At 49.7% G+C, this 11,288-nt stretch overlaps 1 protein-coding gene across 2 annotated transcripts in view; it reads right to left on the minus strand.

Moving 5' to 3' along the window:
• Nucleotides 1-9,431, minus strand: part of PAK5 (p21 (RAC1) activated kinase 5) — a 149,782-nt gene extending 140,351 nt beyond the window's left edge. For both annotated transcript variants that reach the window (XM_063444015.1, XM_063444014.1), the window contains exon 1: nucleotides 9,242-9,431. In XM_063444015.1, coding sequence (XP_063300085.1) covers nucleotides 9,242-9,380 — 139 coding nt within the window. In that variant the 5' untranslated portion in view covers nucleotides 9,381-9,431. The remainder of the gene's footprint in view (nucleotides 1-9,241) is intronic.
• Nucleotides 9,432-11,288: the final 1,857 nt, after the last annotated feature.

The raw sequence follows: 11,288 nt of genomic DNA on the forward strand, positions 1-11,288 counted from the left end.
CCACCATTCAGGTGTATTGCCCCCCTATAAAATTTTTTTTTTTTAAATCTTACTTTATTTCCAGTGCTGCCCCAATCCGCCTTTTTGCTGACATCATCAGAATTTATGATTTTTACCAATCCAATGCTTTGCCATATGGAAAGCATTGGACTGGCTGAAACCGGCAAGGGGCAAGGCCAAATACTGGCTGGGCCAATCAGCACCTTCTCAAAGAGATGCATTCAATCACTGCATCTCTATGAGGAAAATTTAGCATCTTCATGCAGAGCGTGCAGCACAGCCCCAGGAAGCACCTCCAGTGGTCATCTGAGGATTAGCCACTGGAGGTGTCCCTAGAGGGCAAGGTAAACAGGGTCTTTTCTCTTAAAAGGCAGTGATTACATGAAAATACTTGCAGGGAATGATTATACTCACATTAAGCTGTAGTTGTTCTGGTGTCGATAGTGTCCCTTTAATTGAAAATGTCTTAAGATTTAACTACCCACACAAAAGTTGTTTCGAGTTGTATTTTTTTATATTCTAGACAAATCATAACGGAGAACACCAATATAGGCACTGTGCAAGTGATTTTTGAATAAAAAATTTCGCTTATTTCAAACCTACAGACTACAATGATTAATATTAATTGTGTGCTGCAGACCCACATTAAAGATATATGTGGGAAAAAAATTGTTTGCTACTTTTTCCATTTTGTTTAGAATGTATAACAATGATCTTACCTTGTCACATAATATATGGTCTCAGTTAAAGCATCATACATAAATTCTTAGTCTTAAAGGAACACTATAGAGACAGGAGTACAAACATGGCTGAGCTCATCAAATCGGACAATCTCAGCCAATCCAATGCTTTCTAATAGGAAAGCATTTGGATGCTATTGCGCATGCACTGCGCCAATCAGCATCTCCTCATAGAGATGTATAGAATCCATTAATCTCTATGAGGAGCGTTCAGTGTCTCCATGCAAATTCTAAGTTTACAAAACTGACATAAAGCACACGTGTGTTTGTAGGTTCTCCATTAAAATACTTGTATTCACTGGTTTAATAACAACTTTGTTTAAGAGCAAACTACTGATGCATTTCTTTATAGAGTACAACTTCTAGACTTCTAACCACCTTATGTTATTTTTACCACTTTCAAATATATCTATTCGGAAATTCTTGTATGGTTCATTCAACCCGCATAAGGTAAGGTAGCCAAACAAGAAAATAAGGTAGCCAAACAAGAAAAATTCTGCAATTCTCCATTTTTCCTTCTCAGCTATTTTGTTTTACAATGTCCAATTGCTCGTTCCCCATTTCTAGTTTATCGAATAAACCCCTAGATGTATACATTTGTACAGGTATCAGTATCAGGGCAAGTCAATACAGGCAAAGACGCAGACACACACACACACAGTGGTGTGACAGATAACAATCCCCACAGAAGAGTAAAAATAAAAGCAGGTTTTACAAAGCCTTACCCTGATAATCTGAAGCCATCTGTTCAATCTAATAGTGGCTTCTGATCACCAAGGAAACAAGTCAACTATGTGCTCTCAAAAGGAAAAGTAACATGGAGCCTTGGCTGGGACATATTTAAATACGCTGCCAGGATGCAGGGCTGCCCACATTGCATATGAGGATGTAGGAGTGTAGAAATCAATGACTGTGGGGAGACCATATGGATCAACAATTATGTAGGCCTGCCCTGGCCCAGTCGCCAAGGCTTAGCAGCAAAAACAAAATACAAGAAAATATATATAAATGCAGATTTCTAAAAATATCCAGCTGACCTATATTCTGTCAATATATTGCTCGTTTGTTTTGGTTTTTCAGATCTTGCATTCCTCGAGAATAAAACACACTTCAGTTACAGTTTCTTGTACGTTTGACCAGCTGACCTGCTTTAATGTAAAGAATTCCCAGAGCTCCAAAGGCAGAGTGCCAGTGTGATCTGAGGCATAGGAGCAATAAGCCTTGGGCATAATTTATAATTAATAATAAACCATATTAAGGGCATGAAACAGAGGCAAATGCACTAGAATTCTCCTAGAGGCATACTCTGCCATTCAAAGGATTCTTTGAAAAGCTTTCGAAGCAGTGGCCCCTGTTACACATTATTCAGTCCTACTTCTAAATCCGGAACAAGAGGTATTTTGCATTCCATATAGCAGGACATTTAAAGACACAAATGTATTCAGGTTAGCGGTTTATTTTTCCTCCACACCCAGTAGTGATCATTGAATAGTTGGCAGCGAACATACTGAAAGCCTGGTTTCAACCAGTGGTTTCTAAGATTGGGTGGGCTCTCCTGCTATAGCTGTCTGTAACTCCAACAATTCTCAGCTGTTTGTTCATGCTGGCCAAAGACCATGAGAGTTATAGTTGAAAAACAGTTTGGAGGACACAGTTAAGTTGGTAATTTCATGTTAAACCTTAACAGCAATAATGGAAATATTGAAATGTTAACCATGCACAGCTTGGTGGAAGGTGTTCCTCATGCAGAGGCGACCACATTAAGACTAGTAAGACAAGTAGACTTGTGAGATGACTATGACTTAGTACCAAAAAAAGGGCTAATTCATATAGGCATATATACTGGGATAAGATCTGTGAGATGACTATGATTTAGTACCACACAAAGACGGCTAATTCGTATATAGGCAGTTACACTGGGGTAAGACTTGTGAAATGACTATGACTTAGTACTACACAATGAGGACTAATTCATATATAGGCAATCACTATTTACACTGGGTTAAGACTTGTGAAATGACTATGACTTAGTACCACACAAAGAGGACTAATTCATATATATGCAATCACTATTTACACAGGGGTAATACTTGTGAAATGACTATGACTTAGTACCACACAAAGAGGACTAATTCATATATATGCAATCACTATTTACACAGGGGTAAGACTTGTGAAATGACTATGACTTAGTACCACACAAAGAGGACTAATTCCTATGGTTTAGTTCACAGATACATAAAAGCACATTTATGTTCCGTACCCTTAAGAGCTTTGTTCTTGAGTGAAAATGCATGGAAATTGTTTTTTTTTTACCCCACAGGGAGGACACTTAAAGTATCTAGAGAAAGGATGTTAACATCATGCTGATGAAGCAGCAGAGAAATAACATTAAAGGACCACTCTAGGCACCCAGACGACTTCAGCTTAATGAAGTGGTCTGGGTGCCAGGTACCTCTAGGATTAACCCTTTTTTTTATAAACATAGCAGTTTCAGAGAAACTGCTATGTTTATAATGAGGGTTAATCCAGCCTCCAAATCCTCTAGTGGCTGTCTCATTGACAGCCGCTAGAGGCGCTTGCGTGCTTCTCCCTGTGAAAATCACAGTGAGAGCACGCAAGCGTCCATAGGAAAGCATTGTAAATGCTTTCCTATGCGACCGGCTGAATGCGAGCGCGGCTCCTGCCGCGCATGCGCATTCAGCCGATGACGTCGCGATCAAGATGGAGAGGAGGAGGAAAGCTCCCCGCCCGGCGCTGGAAAAAGAGGTAAGTTTAACCCCTTCCTCTCTCCAGAGCCCGGCGGGAGGGGGTCCCTGAGGGTGGGGGCACCCTCAGGGTACTCTAGTGCCAGGAAAACGAGTATGTTTTCCTGGCACTAGAGTGGTCCTTTAAATGAAATGGCACTCACTGTTGGATTAATGGCAGGATCTGTAAAATAGCAGGACGAAGCCTTATTTTTACTATGGCGAAGTGTAGGGATGCTGGGATGAGGGATACAGGTAGGATACTCAGGTGCTAGGGATGTGTATGGTACTGCCTGGAATGTTGGTCTTGCTCCTTGGACAGGATGCTCAGGTGCTAGGTGGGGAAGCTGTTGGGCTCCTGATGGGGCTGCCTTAGGAGGCTAACAGAGATACCTTGGGAGGGAGCTGATACCCTGGGAAGTTGTTGGTTCTGCATGGGAATGGAGCTGCCTCGGGATGATGCTTCCTGTGGGTGTTTCTGCCTCCTGATAAAGAGTGTGATGCTGATGGTACTTTCTGAGTATGTTGGTGGTGCCTGGGTATACTGGGAATGATGGTGATGTCTGGGCATAATGCAGCTGCGACAGCCTGGGTATAATCTGAATATTGCTGCCTAAGAATAACGGCTATGATGGTTCTACCTGTGAATAGTATACTGATAGTACAGCCTGAGGGTGATGGGTATGATGTTGATGGTAATGACTGAGGATGATGGGTATGATGCTGAAAATATAGCCTGTGGATGATGGGTAAGATGCTGATGGTACAGCCTGGAAATGATGGAGATAAATGGTTATGATGCTTATTTTACAGACTGAGGATTGTGGGTATGATGTTGATTGTACAGCCTGGGAGTGATGGGAATTTTTGGTAAGATGTTGATGGGTAAGATGCAGACTAGGGATGTTGGGTAGGATGCTGATGGTACAGGCTGGGGATTATAGGTAGAATGCAGGCTGGGGATGATTGGTAGAATGCAGGCTGGGGATGATGGATAGGTAGAATGCAGGCTGGGGATGATGGATGGTGGGGAGGATACAGCCTGCGGATGGTGGGGAGGATACAGCCTGCGGATGGTGGGGAGGATGGATACAGCCTGCGGATGGTGGGGAGGATGGATACAGCCTGCGGATGGTGGGGAGGATGGATACAGCCTGCGGATGGTGGGGAGGATGGATACAGCCTGCGGATGGTGGGGAGGATGGATACAGGCTGGGGATGGTGGGGAGGATGGATACAGGCTGGGGATGGTGGGGAGGATGGATACAGGCTGGGGATGGTGGATACAGGCTGGGGATGGTGGGGAGGATGGATACAGGCTGGGGATGGTGGGGAGGATGGATACAGGCTGGGGATGGTGGGGAGGATGGATACAGGCTGGGGATGGTGGGGAGGATGGATACAGGCTGGGGATGGTGGGGAGGATGGATACAGGCTGGGGATGGTGGGGAGGATGGATACAGGCTGGGGATGGTGGGGAGGATGGATACAGGCTGGGGATGGTGGGGAGGATGGATACAGGCTGGGGATGGTGGGGAGGATGGATAAAGGCTGGGGATGGTGGGGAGGATGGATACAGGCTGGGGATGGTGGGGAGGTAGGATAAAGGCTGGGGATGATGGGGAGGTAGGATACAGGCTGGGGGTTATGGGGAGGATACAGGCTGGAGGTGATGGGGATGTAGGATACAGGCTGGGGGTGATGGGGAGGATACAGGCTGGGGGTGATGGGGAGGATACAGGCTGGGGGTGATGGGGAGGATACAGGCTGGGGGTGATGGGGAGGATACAGGCTGGGGGTGATGGGGATGTAGGATACAGGCTGGGGGTGATGGGGATGTAGGATACAGGCTGGGGGTGATGGGGATGTAGGATACAGGCTGGGGGTGATGGGGATGTAGGATACAGGCTGGGGGTGATGGGGATGTAGGATACAGGCTGGGGGTGATGGGGATGTAGGATACAGGCTGGGGGTGATGGGGATGTAGGATACAGGCTGGGGGTGATGGGGATGTAGGATACAGGCTGGGGGTGATGGGGATGTAGGATACAGGCTGGGGGTGATGGGGATGTAGGATACAGGCTGGGGGTGATGGGGATGTAGGATACAGGCTGGGGGTGATGGGGATGTAGGATACAGGCTGGGGGTGATGGGGATGTAGGATACAGGCTGGGGGTGATGGGGATGTAGGATACAGGCTGGGGGTGATGGGGATGTAGGATACAGGCTGGGGGTGATGGGGATGTAGGATACAGGCTGGGGGTGATGGGGATGTAGGATACAGGCTGGGGGCGATGGGGATGTAGGATACAGGCTGGGGGTGATGGGGATGTAGGATACAGGCTGGGGATGATGGGGATGTAGGATACAGGCTGGGGATGATGGGGATGTAGGCTGGGGATGATGGGGAGGATACAGGCTGGGGGTGATGGGGAGGATACAGGCTGGGGGTGATGGGGAGGATACAGGCTGGGGGTGATGGGGAGGATACAGGCTGGGGGTGATGGGGAGGATACAGGCTGGGGGTGATGGGGAGGATACAGGCTGGGGGTGATGGGGAGGATACAGGCTGGGGATGATGGGGAGGATACAGGCTGGGGATGATGGGGAGGATACAGGCTGGGGATGATGGGGAGGATACAGGCTGGGGATGATGGGGAGGATACAGGCTGGGGATGATGGGGATGTAGGATACAGGCTGGGGATGATGGGGATGTAGGCTGGGGATGATGGGGAGGATACAGGCTGGGGGTGATGGGGAGGATACAGGCTGGGGGTGATGGGGAGGATACAGGCTGGGGGTGATGGGGATGTAGGATACAGGCTGGGGATGATGGGGATGTAGGATACAGGCTGGGGATGATGGGGATGTAGGATACAGGCTGGGGATGATGGGGATGTAGGCTGGGGATGATGGGGAGGATACAGGCTGGGGGTGATGGGGAGGATACAGGCTGGGGGTGATGGGGAGGATACAGGCTGGGGGTGATGGGGAGGATACAGGCTGGGGGTGATGGGGAGGATACAGGCTGGGGGTGATGGGGAGGATACAGGCTGGGGGTGATGGGGAGGATACAGGCTGGGGGTGATGGGGAGGATACAGGCTGGGGGTGGGGTTACCAGACAGCAGCATTATACTGCTTCTTGTAGGAGGGGGCGGGGTTACCAGACTGGGCAGCATTATACTGCTTCTTATAGGAGGGGGCGGGGCTACCAGACAGCAGCATTATACTGCTTTCTAAAGGAGGGAGGAGTTATACGAAGGGGGAATTTATAGGAGTGGGACTGTATAGTAGGGAGGACTTATGGATTAAGGTATTGGGAGAGATGAAGGGAGGTACTTTATAGGAGAATTTAAAGGGATCTTTAAGAGAGGGAGTCTCTATTGAGGAAGGTCTTTATGGGAATGGAGTTTTATGGGCATGGGGCTTTATGAGAATGAGGCTTTATGGGAGTGAGTCTTTATGAGAATGAGGCTTTATGGGAATGGAGTTTTATGAGATTGGGGTTTTTTGGGAGTTGGACTTTATGGGAGAGGGGCATTTATGAGGATGGGGATGTAGGATACAGGCTGGGGGTGATGGGGATGTAGGATACAGGCTGGGGGTGATGGGGATGTAGGATACAGGCTGGGGGTGATGGGGATGTAGGATACAGGCTGGGGGTGATGGGGATGTAGGATACAGGCTGGGGGTGATGGGGATGTAGGATACAGGCTGGGGGTGATGGGGATGTAGGATACAGGCTGGGGGTGATGGGGATGTAGGATACAGGCTGGGGGTGATGGGGATGTAGGATACAGGCTGGGGGTGATGGGGATGTAGGATACAGGCTGGGGGTGATGGGGATGTAGGATACAGGCTGGGGGTGATGGGGATGTAGGATACAGGCTGGGGGTGATGGGGATGTAGGATACAGGCTGGGGATGATGGGGATGTAGGATACAGGCTGGGGATGATGGGGATGTAGGCTGGGGATGATGGGGAGGATACAGGCTGGGGGTGATGGGGAGGATACAGGCTGGGGGTGATGGGGAGGATACAGGCTGGGGGTGATGGGGAGGATACAGGCTGGGGGTGATGGGGAGGATACAGGCTGGGGGTGATGGGGAGGATACAGGCTGGGGGTGATGGGGAGGATACAGGCTGGGGATGATGGGGAGGATACAGGCTGGGGATGATGGGGAGGATACAGGCTGGGGATGATGGGGAGGATACAGGCTGGGGATGATGGGGATGTAGGATACAGGCTGGGGATGATGGGGATGTAGGCTGGGGATGATGGGGAGGATACAGGCTGGGGGTGATGGGGAGGATACAGGCTGGGGGTGATGGGGAGGATACAGGCTGGGGGTGATGGGGATGTAGGATACAGGCTGGGGATGATGGGGATGTAGGATACAGGCTGGGGATGATGGGGATGTAGGCTGGGGATGATGGGGAGGATACAGGCTGGGGGTGATGGGGAGGATACAGGCTGGGGGTGATGGGGAGGATACAGGCTGGGGGTGATGGGGAGGATACAGGCTGGGGGTGATGGGGAGGATACAGGCTGGGGGTGATGGGGAGGATACAGGCTGGGGGTGATGGGGAGGATACAGGCTGGGGGTGATGGGGAGGATACAGGCTGGGGGTGATGGGGAGGATACAGGCTGGGGTTGATGGGGAGGATACAGGCTGGGGATGATGGGGAGGATACAGGCTGGGGATGATGGGGAGGATACAGGCTGGGGATGATGGGGAGGATACAGGCTGGGGATGATGGGGAGGATACAGGCTGGGGATGATGGGGAGGATACAGGCTGGGGATGATGGGGGTGATACAGGCTGGGGGTGATACAGGCTGGGGGGTGATACAGGCTGGGGGGTGATACAGGCTGGGGGGTGATACAGGCTGGGGGGTGATACAGGCTGGGGGGTGATACAGGCTGGGGGTGATACAGGCTGGGGGTGATACAGGCTGGGGGTGATACAGGCTGGGGGTGATGGGGAGGATACAGGCTGGGGGTGATGGGGAGGATACAGGCTGGGGGTGATGGGGAGGATACAGGCTGGGGGTGATGGGGAGGATACAGGCTGGGGGTGATGGGGAGGATACAGGCTGGGGGTGATGGGGAGGATACAGGCTGGGGGTGATGGGGAGGATACAGGCTGGGGGTGATGGGGAGGATACAGGCTGGGGGTGATGGGGAGGATACAGGCTGGAGGTGATGGGGAGGATAGAGGCTGGGGGTGATGGGGAGGATAGAGGCTGGGGGTGATGGGGAGGATAGAGGCTGGGGGTGATGGGGAGGATACAGGCTGGGGAGGATAGAGGCTGGAGGTGATGGGGAGGATACAGGCTGGGGGTGATGGGGAGGATAGAGGCTGGAGGTGATGGGGAGGATAGAGGCTGGAGGTGATGGGGAGGATAGAGGCTGGGGGTGATGGGGAGGATAGAGGCTGGAGGTGATGGGGAGGATACAGGCTGGGGGTGATGGGGAGGATAGAGGCTGGAGGTGATGGGGAGGATAGAGGCTGGAGGTGATGGGGAGGATACAGGCTGGGGGTGATGGGGAGGATACAGGCTGGGGATGATGGGAGGATACAGGCTGGGGATGATGGGAGGATACAGGCTGGGGATGATGGGAGGATACAGGCTGGGGATGATGGGAGGATACAGGCTGGGGATGATGGGAGGATACAGGCTGGGGATGATGGGAGGTGGGATGCTGATGTTGCTGTCACTCTGTGTCTGTCATTGGAGGACACCTACCGGCCGCTGTCATGAAATCCGTGGTATCCCTCCGGACATTGGCCCGGCCGCTCATTCGGCTGTCTCCGCCATCTTCCCGTTGCTCCCCGGGGTCCGGGCATGTGCCGGCCCAGGCTGCTCGCTCCCGACCGGCAGCCATCCCACATCGGGGAGAGAGAGGGACCGTGCGCGCTACCGCGACAGCGCGCGTCCCCGCGTTCAATGGGGAGTGAGGGGCGGGAGGATGAGGGGGGGATAGGGCGGGGCTAATACAGGGGGGCGGGGTTGCCAGACTAAGCAGCATTACACTGCATCTTATAGGAGGGGGCGGGGCTACAGACTGGGCAGCATTATACTGCTTCTTATAGGAGAGGGCGGGGTTACCAGACTGGGCAGCATTATACTGCTTCTTATAGTAGAGGGCGGGGTTACCAGACAGCAGCATTATACTGCTTCTTATAGGAAGGGGCGGGGTTACCAGACAGCAGAATTATACTGCTTCTTATAGGAGGGGGCAGGGCTACCAGACTGGGCAGCATTATACTGCTTCTTATAGGAGGGGGCGGGGTTACCAGACAGCAGAATTATACTGCTTCTTATAGGAGGGGGCAGGGCTACCAGACTGGGCAGCATTATACTGCTTCTTATGGGAGGGGCGGGGTTACCAGACTGGGCAGCATTATACTGCTTCTTATAGTAGAGGGCGGGGTTACCAGACAGCAGCATTATACTGCTTCTTGTAGGAGGGGGCGGGGTTACCAGACTGGGCAGCATTATACTGCTTCTTATAGGAGGGGGCGGGGCTACCAGACAGCAGCATTATACTGCTTTCTAAAGGAGGGAGGAGTTATACGAAGGGGGAATTTATAGGAGTGGGACTGTATAGTAGGGAGGACTTATGGATTAAGGTATTGGGAGAGATGAAGGGAGGTACTTTATAGGAGAATTTAAAGGGATCTTTAAGAGAGGGAGTCTCTATTGAGGAAGGTCTTTATGGGAATGGAGTTTTATGGGCATGGGGCTTTATGAGAATGAGGCTTTATGGGAGTGAGTCTTTATGAGAATGAGGCTTTATGGGAATGGAGTTTAATGAGATTGGGGTTTTTTGGGAGTTGGACTTTATGGGAGAGGGGCATTTATGAGAATGGGGCATTATGGGCATGGGGCTTTATGGGAGTGAGTATGAGAATGAGGCTTTATGGGAGTAAGGCTTTATGAAAAGGGGACTTTATGAGACAGGATCTTTATGGGAGTAGTGCTTTATGAGAAGGGGTCTTTATGGGAATGGGGCTTTATAAGATGGTGAATGTTTACAGAAGGGGACGTGGGGTCTTTCTAGAAGGGGGCCTTTTGGGGGAGGAGGCTATAAAGAGAGAGAATGCTGCTTGTTAAACTTCCAAATAGAAATTTTATAAAAATGGAGAGAAGCCACAACAAAAAATGTAAGTAACGCAGCGTTTCCATTAGAAACTCAACTAATACTACAGGATAAACTTGGTAACTATACGACACTATAGCCAAAAAACTGTTGATAGTTAACCACCTTTATTCTAACTAGCCAAAACCGACCTGCCACTTTAATGAATTTATAAGAGATGTAAAAAAAAATCAAAAAAAAAAATCAATAAAACAGAAGACTAAATTGTATGTAAACTGAGGTATGTACTAACAGCATACATCTATCTGCAAATTCAAACTATTTTAGGTCATTGACACAGGTTAAAATTGTTTTGCTTATATAATAAACTACTAAATTTTAATTAGAAAAAAAACAGCATGGGGTTTACATATAATAAGTATCTGTTCTGAATGGGGGTACAAAGATGTAAAAGGGGAGGGGTATCCAATGGAATGCACTTACTGGTTCCACTGCCCTACTTTAAGTACTTTAGATCACTTTTCATAGCAGTTCTTACACATAACCCAAATGTCATTGTGTTATTGTATTGCACAATTGTGTGCAAAGTATATTTTTTATACCCATATTATTTCACTATTTATAACAGTAAAGCAATACTATTTTTGGCTTATAACAGTTAAGGAGTAAACTGTGATATTTCAACTTTTT

This window comes from Pelobates fuscus, chromosome 2, assembly GCF_036172605.1.
Source record: "Pelobates fuscus isolate aPelFus1 chromosome 2, aPelFus1.pri, whole genome shotgun sequence".
NCBI classification, from domain to species: Eukaryota; Metazoa; Chordata; class Amphibia; order Anura; family Pelobatidae; genus Pelobates; species Pelobates fuscus.